At 53.1% G+C, this 20502-nt stretch overlaps 1 protein-coding gene across 1 annotated transcript in view; it reads right to left on the reverse strand.

The window, feature by feature from the left end:
* LOC117643929 (neuroligin-4, X-linked-like) overlaps positions 1–20502 on the reverse strand; it is a gene marked incomplete at its 5' end in the record, with an annotated part of 116175 nt that overhangs the window by 20244 nt on the left and 75429 nt on the right. Inside the window, 3 exons of the mRNA XM_034383116.1 lie at positions 1526–1551; positions 1740–1772; positions 2992–3292. Of these exons, the coding sequence (XP_034239007.1) occupies positions 1526–1551; positions 1740–1772; positions 2992–3292 (360 nt within the window). The remainder of the gene's footprint in view (positions 1–1525; positions 1552–1739; positions 1773–2991; positions 3293–20502) is intronic.

The raw sequence follows: 20502 nt of genomic DNA on the forward strand, positions 1-20502 counted from the left end.
GAGAAAAGGGACAGACAGACAGACAGACAGACAGACAGAGTGCGGGAAAAGGGTCGCACTTTGCCCCAGTAAGTAGGCAACTTTCACGACATGCCCCCCCCCCCCCCACCCGCCATGACCTCGTCCCTGGATCCGCCCTGGCTGGCCAGCGTCTGGCTGAGCGGCGCTGAGCGGCCAACCTAGACTCTACTTTTTATGCAGAGAGCTGCGTCCCTGTCAGCGCCGCAGTGCCCGCCGCGCCGCACCCTTTGTGCTCCGCCGGTCGCTTCGTGGATCAGTCGGTCGAGTTGTTTCGGGGAAAACGCTTTGTTGGATTATTAGTCCAACCTCCGATTCGAGCCACGATTCCAAGAAGCGGTTTGTCCCGTCCGACTTGTTTGGATTGGTCCCTTTGTCACCGCTGCGTGCATGCACCCACCAATTAACTTCTCCGGGACGGGGATAAAACGATTGTTCTCAGGATAGCCAGAAATTCAACTGTCTGGCAGTCGGTGGGGGAAAAAAAGGCGAAAAAGGTTTGTTGCTGTTTTCTCCCGAAACGGAATATTGCAACGGGCTGTCCGCCCGGCTCGGCCAACTTTGAAGCGTCGATTGATTCGTGATGGCGTCCGTCCCCTCTGAGGCCTTGGCCTTCAGAGCCTCGGCCGCGAGCGCAGACGGGAGTTCAATGTGTGGAAGACAGTCTCGCGACAAAGTTTGATTCGTCCGGCCGCGCCGAGCCGGGCACTGCTGCGCCTTGACCCACCCGCTTGGATTTCAAACGCAACTTTCCCTTTGCTGCTCGCTCCCCCAATGACCCCTTCCCCCTCCCTCTGACATCCTTCTTTGCTCTGAATCATTTTCATTATTTTTTCTGCTGCCTCCTCTTTATTTTATTTCCCTCCTCCCTTTCTTTGAATATTTCTCGGGGCAGGATACTGATGGCCACCGAAGTACTTCCAAACTCATTTCGTATGGCGTTCGAGCAGTGCCCGCAACCCCGCGCGCCGCGCACGCCATCTAGATGGATCGGCCGTCTCTTTGCGGGACACTTAAAATGTTTACACACGCCCACCGAATTAAATAAAAAGAATCAATGAAAACGAAAAAAAAAAAAATTGATAGACGCGTTTCCTGAGTCGGACATAGATCAAGCTAATGGCGTGAGAAATTTGCCCCGCGTTAAATTTTTGCCCCGCGGCCGCCACGCTACCCGAAACCTGAAACCACAGCGAGGAGTTTCTTCTGCTGCGACCTTCCATCGTCGGACCGCGGAGGGAATAGCTAATGCCTGGGAGACTCGATTAGCTCTTTCCACCCCCCTTTCTCCCCCCCCCCCTCTCTCTCTCTCTCTCTCTCTCTCTCTCTCTCTCGCACACCTCCGTTCCACGGTGGTGGGAATCTCGACGCACCTGACCGGGACCGAAGCAGACCGGTGGTTGTAGTAATGAAGTCGCAATCAATGATAAAAAGCTGCCTGATTTTTATTCTTTTTTTCGTCAGGGCTTTTTAATTGCGTGGCGGTAAGCACACCGTAAGTGGGTGCAGCTGGACGCGTTGGCTCGGCCGCGCCTCCCTCGGCAGATTATTTAGGGCGCCACTTGGCCCCGGTGCACCTGCCGCCGGCCGTCCGTTCCCCTTTTATCTCTCTCTCTCTCTCCTCTCCTCTCTCTCTCTCTCTCTCTCTCTCTCTCTCTCTCTCTCTCTGCGTCGTCGCACGCGCACCGTTTGTCCAGGCCGAAGGGTTCCACAAGCGGGACGACACCGGGGCACCTGGGCTGGGGGGAGGGGGGAGGGGAGCGGAAAGGGCGTGGGTGTATAAAACAAAAGCAAGACTCACGCCAGAGAGTGAAGAGGGAGAAAGTGAGAGATAGGGCGGCCGCGGCGCGAAGGCCGGAGGTTGCCAGAGAGAGAGAGAGAGAGAGAGAGAGAGAGAGAGAGAGAGAGAGAGAGAGAGAGAGAGAGAGAGAGAGAGAGAGAGAGAGAGAGAGAGAGAGAGAGAGACAGAGAGACAGAGAGAGAAAGAACACATACAGAAGGCAGTCATACAATCTGCAAAACTTTGTCGCGGTACTCGGGCAAGTTGTTAGTCTGGGGCCTCTTGTTGTGTTACAGCGGTGCCCCGGCCGTGCCATAGGCGCCACAGGTAGGCCACAGCTCAAGGCAGGGTGGGGTGGGGCGGGGAGGGGTGGGGTGGGGCGGTGCCATGCCGCGGCCTGGTGCACGCGGCCGAACCGCTGAGGACGGCATTTCGGCGTGGAGGGCCAACGGAGGGCAGGGTCGTGGACGCGACAGCTGCGCTACGGTGATTCTGCAGCGGAAACTCCGTTACACGGCGGGACGATTTAAGGAGGTGGACGTGCCTACGACTTGCAGCTTGCATAATATGCACTTGGGCAGTTTCAGCCTGGCCTACGTTAGAGCTGGCTGTCAACAGGTGTCAAAATAAGTCGCTATCTCACTACAATGTGAAAATTTTGGTTGTCACTTGAAGACACTTTGAAGGCTCATTTTTCTCACAAGAACGACATTAAACCTTGGGTTATAAACGTTGCAGTCCTGCCCACAAAATAACGAGAAGGGTTTAAATTAAAATTTCACCGATTTGTGACGAAAGGAATTTTACAATGCAGTGGTAGGACAGCGCCCCGGAGGAACTTTCACCCCCCTCTTAACTAAAAATTTGAGGAGAGAGTCCTTTCAAACGCTCCATAGCCCAACCCTCGGCCCACCCGCATACAGGGTAAAAACGGTCCCTGGTTTCCCTAGAAACTCCCTGAAAATCGCCTATGTCTTTACCATAGGCTGCCTGGGAAAACCAGGAACCGTTTCCACCGTGTGGGGGTTGACTCCTATCCACGACAAGTATGCCCTCTCTTTGAAAATCTTCCGACTTCGAGGCGCTCCAAGAATACAGTGGACGAAGGCGCCCTTTCGGCACCAGGCACACTGCGCGGCCGTACCTGCCGCGAGTTGTCGTTGGGGTAGGGGCGGTGCTCGGGGGCGGGCTCCTCGCCGGCATCGATCACCACGCCGTCGACGGAGGGGCCGAAGGCCGCGGGGGCGCCGCCGCCGAAGGCGCTGACCCCCGGGCCGTCGTCCGCGGCGTAGTCCTTGTTGGCCGCCTCCACGGCCGCCAGCAGCACGGAGAGGGGCCGCTCGCGCAGGCAGGCCAGCAGGAACCGCGACGGCACGTCGTCCGAGCAGTTGACGATCTTGGCCACGGCGCGGGCCTGCGCGCCGGGGTCGCGGACCAGCGCGCCGGGCGCCAGCGCCGAGCCCGACATCAGGATGGCGCGGTGGAACAGCTGGCCTGCAACCAGGAAGCAAGGGGGCGCTTGGTTAGAGTCGGTTTGCGAAAAGGAGGACAAAGAGCTTCAGAGCTATTAGAGTTTTTGGTGGATTGCACCGTGTTGAGGGCGGACGGGCCCGATAAGTGTAGCTGCTCTACTTCCAGTACAGTCTCTGCGCGGCCTGCCTGCGCCCGCCACGCACCCAAGCGGGGCGCACGCAGCGCAGCCGAGGCGCACCGCGCAGCAGCACTCCCGGAAATCTCCTCCCCTTAACACGAGCAAGGGCGCATCTATCCGTGCGGGCCACAGCACAGACTGATTCCGAGAAACGTGTTTTCGTCGCTCTGTCTCTCTCGCACTCATGGGGCGTCCTCTTTAGGTGCGAAAGAGACAGAGCGACGAAAACGCGACTCTCGGACCACCGCAGAGGCCGCCTCGCCGCAGCCCCGGCCTAACCCGCCGCCTCATTTCCCTCCACCAACAAGCGCGCCGTATCGAAGCATTAATTTATTGGGCCAGGGTTGAGGGGTGGGGGAGAGGGGCTTGTTGGAGATATAAATCTGCATCGGCCCCAAGTCGTGTCCTGTCCTGCGGGAACAAACGAGGCCAAGTTTGCTACAAGCCACACCGCTAAAATAGTGCGGCGGTGCGTAAAGCGCGTTCATGCCCAAGTTCACACCGACGAGATGCTCAGGGCTGCCCAGAGCAGCCACTGTTTGGGCGCGTCGGGTTCTCGAGATAAGAGTGGGATCGCCCTGTCGGTAGCACGCGTAATAGTGTGCGTAATAGTAGTGTCATAGCAGAATTCTCCGAATTTTGTGATGTTTTGGACTGCTTGCACAGGGCACGGCAAAAGCAGTACCAGGTAATCCCAGACAAACCCTGGAAAAACAGGTTTCTTTTCCACACTGGCGAAACAAAGGCATTAAAATTATAAACTTTAAGGGCGAAGGGCGTAAATGATTTACGCCCCAATCGCTAATGCCTTTGAAAGGGCATTAAAATTTTGCATACGAGTTTCGTACTATTCACGCCCTTCCTAAGGGAACTAAACGATTTACGCCCTAAAAGGGGCGTAGTTTTTGTGCCTATGTTTTACCAGTGCAAGAGCCGCTGCAGCCCCAGGTACTAACTTTGTACCTTTGTCGTAAGTCTAGCTCCCGGCAATTTTGAGCCTTCATTCAACTCAATAAACGTAATAGTTGGGTCACAAGGTTTCCAGAGGGCATACCCCCTCACCAGTGACGTTCTTGAATGAGGTGTATCGGCGCAGCTTCCCGTTCAATAGCGCTATGCGGCTTCGAGCTTAGCGAGCGAGCGCCTCGCCGAAATACCGAGAAATACCGGCCCTTTGGGGAACGGTCTGGGTCGCCCAGCAACGGTACAGTACAGTACGGTACAGTGCGACCACGGCACGGGGAGGGAAGGCACGGGCCACCGCACCAGGGAGAGTCGCCGCCGTAGCGCCGTGCCCCACCCACGGCAGGCAGGCAGGCAGGCAGGCAGGCAGGCAGGCCGTCTTCAGTTCCAGTTGATCCGAGCGACTTCGCTTTCATCTCGTCGGCAGTCTCCTGTCCCCGAAAAGCAACCGCCGCCAGGCCCTGCCCTGCAGCAGCAGCAGCGGTGCGGTCAGAATGGGGCCCTGCTGACCCAGCGCGTTTGGCGGCGTCGGCTGCCTGCCTAGCCGCCAGGGCGACCCTTGTTCGCGTCTGGGCCCTGCCACACCCCGCCCCGCCCCGCCCGGGGTACGCAAAGGCGCGCCCAAAAAAGGAAACGAGCCGTAAAAGACGGCGACAAAGGAAAGTTGGCCGCAGACGTCCCCTTCCCTTCTCCCCGCCCCGCCCCACCCCCCCCCGCCCCACCCCACCCCACCCCGCCCCGCCCCATCCCACCCCCCCCCACCCCACCCCGCCCCATTCCACCCCGCCCCGCCCTGCCACGCCCTGCCCCACTCCCGGCAAATTGGAAGCCATAGTCCGTTCTGGGCGTTCGGGGTGTTTGCCGCGTGCCGCCTAGCCAAGCAAGCGCTTTCTTATTGGTCGTCGCATCAAACCAGTGGCGGGGCGTCACGCAGGAAATTATTCCGAAGGGAGCGAGGAAAAAAGTTTTGAGGCGCGCGCTGAGGGCGGCCTGCGGTTCATCAGGGGCGTCCGTGGGGACCCGTAGGGGGGTCATGCCCTCCTCCGCCGCCAGAGCCATGCACAGTGGGCCAGAAGACCGGTGGAGGCGGCCAAAACTCTAGACGCGTTTTGAGCTCCAGGGTCGCTAAATTGGACTCAAACCGAACGTGTGACCCCACCAATGGATTGCTCTCCGGACGAGGAATCCATTGGTGGGGTCACAAGTTCGGTTCGAGTCCTGCTCAGCGACTCGGGAGCTCAAAACGCGTCCAGAATTTTGGCCGCCCACACCGATTTTCCGGCCCACTGTGTGCCCGTCGGCGTCTAACCAGGCGCGGATCCAGTGGGGGGCAAAAAGACAATTGACTCCCCTGGCTCCTTCAAAAGGTAGGCGAACAGTCACACGTTAACCCTGAGAGTAGGCCAAAAGTGAGCTTTCACCCCTTCTAGGCCGGCTCTGGATCCGCCCCTGACGCCTCTTCCTCTCGCAGCCCGAGTAGTGCAGCTCCATCGTCCTTGGCTGTCCGGCGGCCCATATATCTCAAGCGCGCGACACATTTGATTTAATTTGTTTTATGGACGGCGAGTCGCTGGGAGTGGGTTTACGAGTGCAACTTTACGAGGCATTCTTCGAGGCGCGGCGCGGCGGCAGTGGCAGTGTCGTCTGCTGGTCTAGACAGACGAACTTCACCAGGTAGTAATGTGGGGCCCGGCCTTGGACGAAGCCAAGTTTTGTTGTTGTTGTTTTTCGTCCCTTATTTCAAGGCTGGGAGGGCGTGGAAACGCGGCCCGAGATTTAGCATCCCGGCCGGTGGCGTGCGTGGGGGTTGTGTGGCGGCACTGGCAGTGCCCCACGCGACAACGCGCGGCCCCGCCCAGCCAGCGGCAACGGCCCGGCCGGATTCCGTGTCCCTTCTCGTCGCTCTGTCTCTCTCGCACCCACACGGCACGCGCCATGAGTGCGAGAGAGACACAGCGACGGAAAAGGACCCTCGGAATCAGTCGGCTGCTCTGTAAATAACGCTCGGCCGTGCGAATACAACGGCTACTCGAATTAACGCGGCACTTGGCGTGCGCGGCCACTGATGTAAGATCGCACCTGCCGTCATTTACCCGACTTTACGCGCGCGGGCACGGCCTGCAGCGCACGCCAACGCTAATTGCAATAAGAAATACTCTGTTTACCGAAATTCTCGCTGCCGCCGCTGCGCACAGTGGGCCAGAAGACCGGCGCCGGCGGCCAAAACCCTAGAAGCGTTTTGAGCTCCAGAGACGCTTAACAGGAGTCGAATCGAGCTTGTGACCCCACCAATGGATTGCTCTCCGAGCGAGGAATCCATTGGTGGGGTCACACGTTTGAATCGAATCCTTTTTAGCGACTCTGGAGCTCAAAACGCGTCTCGAGTTCTGACCGCCTCCACCGGTCTTCTGGCCCACTGTGCCGCGCGGGTACACCCGCAGGCAAAAGTTATTTATACTGCAACACGACGGCGGCACGGCGGCGGCACGGGGCGTGTTCCGTGTAAAGTAGGGCCGCACTCCTCGACAACGACCCGACTGCGCGCCGCTCCGCTACAAGAGGGCCTCGAGCCAGGCCGGTCGCTCCCCGGCACTCCGGCTAAACGGCGCAAGTGGGGCCTTGTTGTTGTGTCTGCGCCCTCCGACGCCTCACCATCACGCGCCAACTGGGCCGTGGGAATTTCCGTCATAATGTTTGAATGCGGCCGGAGCGCGTGGAGGCGCCCCGTAGACAAACAGGACCATCTTGTGGGCATACCGGGCGCACCGGGGCCGAGCGGGCGGTAATGGGCCGTATGGCAGCGGAGAAGGGTGGTTGGTGAGGGGGGGGGGGGGGGCGTTGCCGGGCCAAAGCGGCGGCCGGATCCAAACTGCTTGAGCCAGCGTGTCTGAGACCCGCGCGGCGGCGACCCGCCCCCCGGACATGCTGCTGTCGCAACCCGCGCACCCGGCCGATTACGAACAGTGCTGCTTCGTCGGCCTCTCTCTCTCTCTCTCTCTCTCTCTCTCTCTCTCTCTCTCTCCCTCTCCCTCTCTCTCTCTCTCTCTCTCTCTCTCTCTCTCTCTCTGTCATGGCGGACGAGTGAGATGTGTGTGTCGGTCGTCAGTTTTTAAAGTTATTTTGCACAATGAAATAGCTCTGTCTGCTGCTCTTGACTTTCGGCGTCGGTCAACTACGGTGTGGTGCCCTTGTACGAGTGAAGGTTGCGCGGAAAAGCAAGCCTGTGACCTGGAAACTGTAATCTTGAAGTGACGGCCACCGGCTCCCGACGGTTCAAAAGACAGGTTAGGTGCCACAGGCACTGCCTTCTAACCTCCTGATTAAGTTGGCACCTCCGCGCAAGGAAGAAGTTGGCAACCATGGCTAGTACAAGAAGCAGCAGTAAACATCAACAAGCAGACGCAGCAGACGGCGTCAGCGACGAAACGTTAGACAGAATCGTTAGCAAAGTGCATCTGAAGTTCCAAACTATTATCAAGGAACAGACTAAAGCACTGGAATCTCTTACTGCCGAGATTAAAGAGCTAAAGAAGAGCAACGCCGCAAAGGACATGGAAATTCAAAAGCTGAGTCTATTCGCTAGCAGTGTAGAAGCGAGGTTAGACGACATGGAACAATACGGCCGTCGAAACAATCTCCGTGTTTTCGGCGTTCAAGAGACCCGGGGCGAAGTCGCTGAAGATCTGATTGTAGACTTAGCCACCCAGCTGGGCGTCAATATCAGCAAGAACTGTATTGACAGGGCTCACCGTATTGGCAAGAAAGTTGATGGGAAACCCAGGCCCATTATAGTGAAGTTTACCTCCTATGCCTACAGACGCCTGATGTTCTCCAAGAAAAAGCTGCTGAAAGGCAGGCCGGTGTCCATTGCTGAAGACTTGACCAAATCAAGAGCCATCCTGTCTAAGAAAGTGTCACAGACCTACCAAAGACACAATGTTTGGACCTCAGACGGAGTAATTCTAGTTAGATATGGTGATGAGGTGTTACGGGTAGTGACTGAAAAAGATTTGGACTCTATTTATGTGAGTCACCCGCCTCCACAAAGATCCTAGCCCTAGTGTCATGTCTGCCATTTAGATTTATTCTTAATATTTGCTGTATGGATTTTGTACTCTGTGTAAACTTATTCGTTTGCTCATGTTGTTATTATTTTTGTTAATTTTGTATAACCTCTCTTGTTATGCTTGTCCTTGTTCATTTATGTAGTTGTGCATTTATTTTATTTTTCTGTATCTACATGTAACTGACGTTCCGTGTTTGCTCTGTTTTGTTTTATTTTTCTCATTTTTCCTGTCTCTTTGTTCATGTTTATTGCAGTATTACTTTATTTCCCAAGTTATTTATTTTCCTTCTTTATTTGTATTCTATCTTTATTTTAGATGAGTTTAAATGGTGATGTGAATGAGTCAATGCGCAGCAGGCTCTTTTCAGTTGCAGAACAACACCATGATAAATTTAAATTGGTCCACATCAATGCCCAGTCTCTGCATAATGCCATCCACTACACTGAATTCTGTGATGTATTTACAAACAGCAAGATAGATGCTGTGGGGGTGAGTGAAACATTCTTCCGTGCCAATAGCCAAACTGAGTTACCTAATTATAATATATTCCATGTTGATAGGAAAAATCGAAGCGGAGGGGGTGTAGCTTTGTATGTTCATAACAGGTTAAAAGCCAAACTTCTTGCAACATCTAATGGTGAGAATTTTAGACCGGAGTTTGTCATTGTGGAAGTTACCTGTGGTAAGGAGCAGATACTAGTGTCTTGTGTTTACAGGCCACCTAAAGTAGGGTATCTGGATGACTTTCTTGATGAATTGTATAATTTCTTGCCACACTACAAGTATTCTACTATTTGTGGTGATTTTAATGCCAGGTTTGGCAGTGGTTCCTATGAAACTAAACTAGTCTCAGAATTATTTGAGTTATGTAATCATACCTGCATTCCTTTTGGTGCTACTTATAAAACAAATAATTGCAGCTCCATTCTTGATGTGATTGCAACAAATTGTGAGGAACAGGTTATTGAGTTTGGACAGTGTGTCGCCCCAGGCTTCTCTAGTCATGACCTTATTCTTGCAGTGCTGGATTTCAGGGTGCCTCCTATTAAGAAAAAGATAATAACGTACAGAGACTTTAATAAAATTGATGGCGTTGCTTTATCTACTGATGCTGATAACATCCAATGGCAAAAAATATATGAGTGTGACAATGTTGATAGCAAAGTAGAAATGTTTAATGAATATATGTTCCAGCTGCTGGAGAAACATGCCCCAGTTAAGTCTATCAAAGTTAAGCAAAATGAACCTCCATGGATGACAAACGAATTAAGAATTTTGATGAATGAGAGAGATAAGGCCAGGAAAAAATCTCTCAAAAGTAAAGATCCCAATGACCGTAAAGTTTTCATTGATCTTCGGAACCAGTTCAAGCAACAATGCAGGAATGCTAAGCAGAGGTGCTACCATAAAATTTTTGATGGCAATAATTCAGCTAGCAAAATGTGGGCCTCTATCCGGTCACTTGGTATGGGTAAGACAAAACAAAGCTCATCAGATAGTTTCCCTGTCTCTGCAGATGAATTAAATAAACATTACCTAAATGTCTCTAAAGTAGATGACAAGGAGCTAGCACTGGAAGCAGAAACCTACTACGAGGCCATGAAGTGTGATACTGATCCTGATAATCTATTCCATTTTAAGTTTGTGCCGGCCCAGGAAATTCACAAAATTATCATGAATTTCAAATCTAATGCTGTCGGTGTGGATGGGATTTCCTTACGATTTGTTAAATTGTTTCTGGACTCCATAATTTTTGTGCTGGAGCACATATTGAATTACTGCTTACAATCTGGTGTATTCCCGTCTCTCTGGAAGCTAGCAAATGTATTACCCTTAGCAAAGATTCTTAACCCTACTTGCTGTGCAGATTTCCGTCCAGTCAGTATCCTGTGTCTGTTCGCCAAAGTCCTGGAGAAATTGGTCCACGACCAAATGTACGATTATGTGGTTGACAATAATCTAGTTAATCCACTGCAATCAGGATTCAGAAAGGGCCACAGCACTGCCACTGCACTTGTAAAAGTTGCTGATGACATCCGTAAATCGATGGATGACAGGAAATTGACCCTTCTTGTGCTGCTTGACTTTAGCAAGGCCTTTGACAGGGTGAATCATAGATTATTACTCATCAAGTTGCAAAAGCTCGGCTTTTCATGGTCAGTTATTAAGTGGCTCCATGACTATCTGTCCAACAGATTTCAACGTGTTATGTCAGGAGATGAGTTCATTTCTGAATGGGCCCCCGTGGAAACGGGTGTCCCTCAAGGCAGTGTGCTTGGTCCATTACTTTTCATCTTGTATCTATCTGACATATCTGCCATTTTAAAGCATACCAAATATCACCTGTACGCTGATGATACTCAACTCTATGCGGATTTTTCAGTTGATAACCTTAATGAAACTGTATCCAGGGTTAACGAGGATCTCTGTAATTTGGTTCATTACATTTCTAGTCACAATTTGTACCTCAATGTCGCAAAGACACAACCAATCATTATAGGTTCTGGCTATTATGTGAACTTGCTAAAACAATTGGATGTACCGTTGGTAACTATTAATAATGTATCAGTGCCATACTGTGAGGAAGCTACTAATCTCGGTGTAGTCTTTGACTCCACTCTCAGTTGGCGGCAGCAAGCTAACAATATTGTTGGTAAAGTTTTTCGTACTCTGGCCCAAGCTCGCCGAAATTTCGATTGCTTGCCTGCAACAATAAGACTCCGCATTGTTCAGTGTCTTGTCTTGCCCCATATCGACTATGCTTCAACTCTATTCACAGATATGAATAAAGGTATCACGCACAAAATACAGAAAGCTGAGAATGCGTGCATACGCTTCATTACAAATACTAAGAGGTATGAGCACATAACGCCTGACTATGTAAATTTAGGCCTCCTAAAGCTGGCTGATAGACGCACCTTGGCTCTTGCCACTCTTACTTGGAAGATTTTAAAATGTAACTGCCCTCATTATTTGCACCAAATGTTCAAATTCTCTCACCGACACCCTGAGCTGATTGTAATTCCGAAACATCGTACTGAAAAATATGCTAACTCATTCTGTATCTCTGCTTCTCGTGTTTTTAATTCACTTGGTGGCTACAAATTTCTCGGCATGGAAAGTGTTGTTGCTTTTAAGAAATACACTAAGCTCCAACTCAGTAATTCATACAAGTAGTTAATTCTGCTGTCTACTCATCATTTCAATACTAAATGATTATCTGTTCTAAAATTGGTGTTCCTATTACTATTTTATTCTGTTTTGTAATTACTTGCAATGTATGCCTGTCTGATTTGTACTTGAATCCCGAGAGCGGTGCTGTACACCCGTGGGACTTATTAGTCCTTTTGTATCGTACCTTAACAAATAAATCAATCAATCAATCAATCTCTCTCTCTCTCTCTCCCCCACGCCTCTCAAGAGTGAGAGAGAGAGAGGAGAGCGACGAAACTGCGCCGTTCGGAACAGTCTGTTGGGTGACAGGAATTTGCATAGATCTGTTGGGCGTTGGGCCGATTGGAGGATCATCACAAAACCCACCAGTGGATTTAAAAAAGAAGAGAGATAATAACGGTTTGATGATGACGTACTCGGACTGAGTGCATCGCATACCTCTCTGCTCGTCCAAACTACTCGACCGTGTGCATTCAGAGATGAATTTTTCATAGCCGGGGAAGGCGGCGGCGTGGCGCACTGATGTGTGTGCGTGTGTGTGTGTGTGTGCGCGTGTAGGTGTGCGTGCGCGTGTGTGTGAAACGAAGCAATGAACGATGCGCTGGCCGGTTGGTTACATATTCATCGCCACACCACTTTGTTGGCAATCCGACTGGTTAGCGAGGTGACGGGGCGTGGCGGTGTGGCCGGGCCGTCGGACTGGTTCGGCAATAATCACAGCGCAGTCAGGCGGTGGCGCGGCAAGGCAGCCCACCTGTCGTTAGTGCGACAGTCAAGAGCCGCCCTGCGGTCGCACTTCGTTAGTTACTTCAACCGCTGGTTGGGGGCTCATCAAGGGGAAATCACTGTGAATTTCAGTGTACAAATCCAGTGAATCAGTTGAATTTTGATGAAATTCAGGCCCGGACTGGCCCGGGCCGCGGGGGCGCGATCGCGCCCGGGGCCTCGCGCGAAGCGCGGGGCCTTTCGGCCGCGGGCCACGGGGCCTTTCCACCGCGGGGCCTTCTTGGCCGCGGCAAAGTCGCGGTCTTTAACTATTTACGTACTTAAATCAAAGAGGTACCCATTTGAAAATTTCTCAAGATTTCGCAGAATTTTGCGTCAAAATTATGCCGGATTCCGCGAGATTTTGTTAGTATTCCACGAAATTTCTGCCGATTTTACGCATGATTTCGGCAAATCAAGCGCATTTTTTGGCCAACTTTGGTCCCAAAATCGTTGCGGTCAAAGGCAAAATCGTTGTGGTCAACGTCTTCCCGAGACAGGGCATGAAAGAGTGGGGTCTTAAGAATACTAGAACGTCGAGGGAGGCCTTTTACGTCAACTAGATTGGACACAGTGGCCGCCCAAAGTCAGCAAAATCAGCAAATTTCCGAGACTCGACCACTTTTTGACCAACTTTGGTCCCAAAATCGTTGCGGTCAAAGGCAAAATTGTTGTGGTCAACGTCTTCCCGATACAGGGCATGAAAGAGTAGGGTCATAAGAATACTAGGGCGTCGAGGGAGGCCTTTTACGTCAACTAGATTGGACACAGTGGCCGCCCAAAGTCACCAAACACGGCTTACCCTCCCCTGGCTAGTAAATTTAAAACAATGGACGCATATCGGAAAAGGGGGCCCTTGACGTCACACTGCGACCCGGGCCCTGACATAGCCAGTCCGGCCCTGATGAAATTCAGGAAAAAACTTCAGAATTTTGAGAAGAATTTCAACGAATTGAATAAGATTTTATGAATTTCAATTAAGTTTAGTGAGTTTTACATGTTTGATGAATTTTGGTGTACAAATTTGGCTGGAGTTGTGGCTTTTGTGGCTTTGTGGCTTTTTCTTGCAGTGTAATCAACAACTGAATTTGGGTGACGGTTAATCACATAAAATCTTAGTCCTGCTTATGACTCTTTCATCCTCAGCGAGCCCTTGCCCACGATGTGCTCTGGTGTGCCACTTGCACCTCGGGCCTCAGGCGTCACCTTGCGTTCTTCGCAGCTTCCGCAAAATGTACGCAACGTAAGGTAAAGACGAGAGAGAGAAAGAGAGAGAGAGAGAGAGAGAGAGAGAGAGAGAGAGAGAGAGAGAGAGAGAGAGAGAGAGTGCTGCTGGGCGGGGTGGGCGCGGCTTGACGCGCGGCCAGTGTAGGCGCCGTGTGTGCCAACGAGGTCCAGAGCAGGCCAACCAGGCCCTAATGCAATTAAAAGGCCCCGCAACACGGTTCCTTCAACGCAGCAACACACACACACACGCACACACACACACACACACACACACACACACACACACACACTAACGCACAGGCCTAGCATGTTGTTAAAACATCACACGGTAGCACGTACGCCCGAAAAGAGGGGCATGAATAAATTTATCCGCTTAAGCGACCCGGCTGATGAAAAATTTACGAGTGCGAGTGCGGCGCAACGCTGCGGTGCCGAATCAACGCGCCCTGGCCGGGCCGGGCCGGGTGGGAAGTGGCCATGCTAAAACGGGCTGACTAATCTAGCGAAAAATTGCTACTGCCCTAATTTTACATACCGTGTTTCCTAGAAATCGGAACCTTTTTTATTTGGACAGTTTCTCTTACATCCCCCCATCGACACACACACACACACAAACACACACACACACACACACACACACTTACACACACCTTTACACTCGCACACACTGGCAACCGCACGCCGCGTCCGAGACGCCGCTGTCCGAGGCGACGTGGAGGTAAATCGAATTTTATAATATGTGGGGGGGGGCATGCGTCACGGCGGGGCACGCGGCCTACATATCGATTCCGCCCTTTTATGGCACTCGGGCAAGCAGGTGCCGGGCGAAGTAGAGAAACCGAATCATACGAGCGCGCCCCACCCGACCACCACAAGAGCGATGGTCGCGTAAATATACCGGCGGGTATGAAATCGGTGCCTGAAAGAACCCGGAAAAAACTGCAAGGAAACACATTAATTTCACGGGTAATTTCTTCAGCTTTTTGTTTTGCTGGGGACTGGCGGTGATCTGGGTAGCGGAGCCCTGCGAGTAAGAAGCGCGCGAGGGGAAATGACATAAGTTAACCCGGTCCCGCTGGTCCCGCTCCACTGCGCTGCTCTTACGGGGGCTGGCTGGGAGCCAGATTTAATCGCACTCGTCAACATCGGGGGGAGGGGGGGGGGGTTCTCCCGACAAACCCCGAGCCAGCTCGGGGGAAGTCCCTGGGAAGTCCCGGCCAATGAGTCGAGGCGGCGCGCGGGGGGCGGAGGCCGATCACCCGAGGCAAAAACTTCCAGCAGCAGCAGCGCAGTTGTTGATTCTCTGCCAAACCGTGGCTGCACTGCCGCCGCTTCTGCTGGTGTGTCTCGTGGGAGAAAAAAAAAACGCTGTTTTTTCCACCACCATGGCCCGCGCAACAAAATATTGGGTGCGTCGAAGAGTCTTTCATCGGCAAGTAAAAACAGCCACAAAGCAAGAATAAATAAATAAAAATTATGAGAATTATTAATTATTATTTTTGTTGATTGTCGATTGAGTGTGACCATGCAGTGGCTTAAAGACGATAGATAGGTCGGTTGAGGACGGTCTGTGGGCCGGGGACCACATTTCTAGAGCGCAACGGTGAGCTCCTCGAAAGCCTCTTCTTGGAGGAATGTTCGGTTCGCCCGACGAGAAACCGATTGCCTGCTTACAGTGCCGGCGCGCCACCCTCGCCGTTGTCCGCGCCAAGTCCCCTATCCTAATTACAGCAGGGCGAACGCGTGGAATGTTACTACATCACTACTCATTTAGTCACTACTCATTCAGTTACTCATTACTACACTGAGAATCCAAAGACTAGCGTCAATTGGTGCCATGCATTTGAAGCCGTTTGCATCGCACAAATTGGTGCAACGCCTTCCCAGATAGAAACGTAATGCATGAGGACGACCCCGCCTGGGAGTGAATTTTAGATGGAATCGGCCTTGTGATAAACTTGTGTAAACAAAAAAGGTTTAAAACGTCCTTCAGTGCCTAGAACAAAACATCATAATCGTTTCGTAAAAAATTGAAAAAGATTTCTAACTTTCTTTTTCTTTTCCCCTGCCTCTGAGATAAGCCAGGCCGAGCTAGCGCGGGCTCCGCCAGGGCTGCGCCGCTAGGCGAGGCCAGGTAGAGTGAGGCGAGGGCGGGGCAGGTCACTCCGTTTAGCCCGGGCGCGACGCACAGTGGGCCAGAAGCCGGTGGAGGCGGCCAAAACTCTAGGCGCGTTTTGAGCTCCAGAGTCGCTGAATGTGACTCGAACCGACCGTGTGACCCAACCAATGGATTCCTCGTTCGGAGAGCAATCCATTGGTGGGGTCACACGTCCGGTTCGAGGCCTGTTTAGCGACTCTGGAGCTCAAAACGCGTCTGGAGTTTTGGGCGCCTCCACTGGTCTTCTGGCCCACTGTGCGACGCCCCCCTCGCGGCCAAGTTTGCGCCCGGCTTAAATCCGAGTGCAACAGTGCGGTTCATTATTTCAGGGGTGCCCGCAGGAGCACCCCCTGGGGAGCCTCGGCCTCCGCCAGGGCCTCGGTTGGGGGAGGTGGCACAGCCACGGCCTCCGCCAGCGCTGGCAGCAGCGCGCTGTTGTGTTGCGGTTCGCGGCAACAAACCACTCGGAGCGCGCCCCGCCCCGCCCCGCCCCGCCCTGCCCCGCCCCCCCCGCCCCGCCCCGCCCCGCCCCGCCACACCACGCAGACGCCTCTTCTTTCCATGGGCCTGTAATTTCAGGCGCTGGCATCCGCCCATCCATTGAGAGCCGCGCACCGTGCAGCTCCCTAGCTTTCTCTTTCACGAAATGGTGGGCCCGACGGGCCTAGCTAGTATTGAACAGGCCACGTGAGAACCGACTCGGGGGCCAAGACGCAGCCTGCAGCCCGTCGCACAGTGGGCCAGAAGAGCGTGGAGGCGGCCAAAATTCTAGACGCGTTTTGAGCTCCAGAGTAGCTAAACAGCACTCGAACCGAACGTGTGACCCCACCAATGGACTCCTCGCTCGGAGAACAATCAATTGGTGGGGGTCACACGTTCGGTTCGAGACTTATTTAGCGACTCTGGAGCTCAAAACGCGTCTAGAATTTTGGCCGCCTCCACCGGTCTTCTGGCCCACTGTGCGTCGGAGGGGAGAGGAGAGGGCTCGACCGCGGTGGAAGCTGCCGCAACTGTATACTGATTCCGAGAGTCGTTTTCGTCGCTGTGTCTTTCTCCCACCGATACGGGGACGTTCCATGAGTGCGAGAGAGACAGAGCGACGGAAACGACTCCTGGAATCAGTCCGCTGCGTGCTGCGTGTCAGTGGACGTAGAGTAATCCTCGCCTGTGCCCCGCGGTGTTGCCGACAGTCGCCCCCTCCCCTCCCCGAGCCCGTGCTTCTGCCGCTCACCTCTATGCTTGGCCTTTTTGCAGTGACCATGTGACAGTGTGCCAAGCCGCTCGTTAGCCATTTCTATTTTATTTTCACTTTTTGCGTTCGAACACTGCGCTTTTAGTTAGGGTTGTTGTTTTTGTTCAGCCGAGGAAGGGTTTCCCTTTCCGGCTTGGGTTCCGGAAAAAAAAGGACTGAATTCAGTGGAAACTTTGAGATTGGAACCTGACCCGGCAGGGCCAAGCTAGGGCAAGCCAGGGCAAGCCCCGAGAACGCCAACACGCACACCAAGCAGCAAGCAGAGACTCAGCCCGCTGTACCCTGGGTAATGTGTCGGTGCACTCGCAGCAACTCGTTGCGTTGCAAGTCTTGTTTTCAAAACAACGTCAAGGCCGCGCTTCTTCTGGGAGGCCCCCTCTCTCTCTCTCTCTCTCTCGCTCTCTCTCTCTCTCTCTCTCTCTCTCTCTCTCTCTCTCTCTCTCTCTCTCTCTCTCTCTCTCTCTCTCTCTCTCTCTCTCTCTCTCTCTCTCTCTCTCTCGGTGTCTCTCTCCCGACTCGGGGAGCAGCGTGAACCAGAGCGCGGCGAGCAGAAAGCGGCCGCGACCTCCCCGCCGCGTCCGACTCCGAAGCTCGCTTCGGTCGCGCTGTCTCTCTCGCACCCCCTGGCCATTTCCGGAAGGGTGCGAGAGAGACAGCGCGAGCGGCGAAACGGCTCTCCGGACTCGGCCCGCTGTGCCCCGCGCCTAATAGAGGGTAATAGAGGTGGAGCGTTTTGGGGACCCCGAGGCCCCCGTCCTTGCCCCGCCGTGGTTCCAGCCATTGATGTCGCGAGGTCGGGAAAAGGGGGGGGGGGGATTCAGACGGCGGGGTTGAGGGGAAGACCGCGCGGATGGAGCAGCGGCATCTTTATATACTGCGAATCGGGATGGAAAGAAGCCAATGCTGCGCCTATTCGCCGCGCACGGCTGAATGGAATCAAGCAGCGAATTGAAAAAGTTTGCTCCTCCATCATAAGCAAGCACATACACGGGACGCCCCTCTCACTCTCACACACACATAGACACGCCCTCTCACCGCATACATGCACGCTCTCTGTCTTGCACGCACGCACACAGGCGCACGCACACACACACACACACACACACCCACACGGAGTACAGTACGCGGAGTCTCTGACGCAGCACACGTGCGGCATATGAAGAAAGGCTTCGTTGCATATGCAGCAGTATCACACACACACATACACACACATACACACACACACACACACACCACACGAGAGAGACAGCCCGAAGACAGGAGTGAAAACCAGCTGGGCAACCAGCTGGAAAATGTTGACGGAAATTAATTTTCAGAGCAGCGGCTCCCAGTGACGACATGTGTTTGGCATGCCATAGGACTACGGCCTCCCTCCCTCCCCCTTCCCTGCTGGCCGCACGTCCTAACGAGGCATCGGAGGCTGTTGCATATCTCATTACAGACCTCGAGGAAGCTGCGTGAAAGCGGGTTGGTCGGTCGAGGCGCTCAGATTATAAGCCCAATCAGGCCGAGAAGCCTCAACAACCTCGCCGTGATCCCTCGCCAAACGCCGGGCTCGAGTCCTGCCACAGTACAAGCGGCTTACACTTCCAAATTTATTGAATGGGGTTCGTATTGCGCTATCGCAAAAGCTGTGCACTCTCAGCACGTTTAGACTTTTTGGACTTTTTGCTCATCAGTACTTATGCAAATGATTTGTGCAACCATAAAACGTACTTTTCGTTTTTTTATGAACCTCTTAAGAATTATCAAATCGTGTAGTGACAATTGGTTTTTGTAAATAATTTTACAAAGGAATTTACCTTGAAAATACTAATATCCTTGTTTAAACCTACTTAATGTAAAAAAAAAGGTCAGTAACGAGCTGAGAACGTGAACATGGTTTCAAAGAAAGAGAGAAAATCAAGGAAAAACTTGGTATCTCCAGGAAAACTCTTCGAATACAAATCACTGCAGACCTTTCGAAAAATACCTAAAAAAAACTGTTATACTTATTGGTTACGTTTTGAAGCCTCTGGCGATTCCGGACGGGGCTCCTCCTCTCGCCTTTCCGCGGACGACCTTCGGGATTCCCCGAATGCCTCATCAAGAGGGTCATCACTTGATTGCGAAATTGGCCGTGCCCTTTCCCAACGCGACACACTGCACCGCGTCGCCGGAAATCCGCAGAGACTCGAGCTGGGAGCGGAAGCGCCTCGATCGCTGCCCTTAATCGTAAAGTCACTTCCGAAAGTGCGCTTTCCGCCGCGCTGTCTCTCTCGCACCCGCACAGCAGGCCCCGTGAGTGCGAGAGAGAGAGAGAGAGAGAGAGAGAGAGAGAGAGAGAGAGAGAGAGAGAGAGAGAGAGAGAGAGAGAGAGAGAGACGGCGGGTTCGGAGTCGGCCCACTGGCGGCGCCCTGCTGGCGTCCCGCCAAATCATTTATTAAATATCGCCTGGCCGGCCGAGGCGGCCGAGGCAAGGCAGCAGCGCCAAGCCTGGGCAAGCCAAGCCTGGGCAAGCCAAGCCTGGGCAAGCCAAGCCTGGGCAAGCCAAGCCTGGGCAAGCCAAGCCTGGGCATGCCAAGCCTGGGCAAGCCAAGCCTGGGCAAGCCAAGCCTGGGCAAGCCAAGCCTGGGCAAGCCAAGCCTGGGCAAGCCAAGCCTGGGCAAGCCAAGCCGCGCCGGGCGTCGCTCGGCACAGATTCAACACAGCCGCCTCCAAGAGTCCGACTGTCCGACGGTCCGACTCCAGAGTGGTAATTTGATTTGGATTCCAGCGCTTCCAGTGCGCTGCTGCATTGTCCTGATGAGAGGCCCTTCTCAGCTTGCGGCGCTGTGCTATGGAGCACATTCCATAGGGCGACCACGCCCCCGTCCACCATTTTTTTTCGCCTTCTCTCCCTTTTTAACACAAAATCATTTTGGGCGAGAAAACAAATGAATCTGTCCCCCTCGCCTCCTTTCTCCGCGCGGACCCCCGGCGCCCCCATCCCCTGCTTTGATCCATTTATCTCGTTAGAGGGCTGCGTGGCACCCGGAAGAAAAGATGAGTTGCCCCAAGTCACGTTTGGAAAGACGCAACACAATTTGCTTCCTCCCGTCATAAAAACCAAATAAAAACAAAAAAACATAAAATGAAAAAAAAAATTAATTAACGTTAGACTTGCGAAGCATTTTTTGACACTGTTATAATTTTCTAATAAGCCCACAGCACAGATGACTAAAGCAACAAACCGCATGCGACAGCAGACTCACGTCCATTTTCCCCTCCCAAAACTTTGATTTTATACCGCATTTTGTGTCACTGGACGCTCAGTGGGTGGCGGTTCGAGGCTCAGGCTCTTCCCCCCCTTTTTTCATGCAAAATCATTTGTGGCTCGCAAACAAAAAGATGAATCCGTCCCTTTGATCCGTCCGTTTGTTTCGTCCAAAGGGCCGCGACGAGGCCGCTCATCGCGACGACCGGGC

Source organism: Thrips palmi, unplaced genomic scaffold (assembly GCF_012932325.1).
Source record: "Thrips palmi isolate BJ-2018 unplaced genomic scaffold, TpBJ-2018v1 HiC_scaffold_17, whole genome shotgun sequence".
NCBI classification, from domain to species: domain Eukaryota; kingdom Metazoa; phylum Arthropoda; class Insecta; order Thysanoptera; family Thripidae; genus Thrips; species Thrips palmi.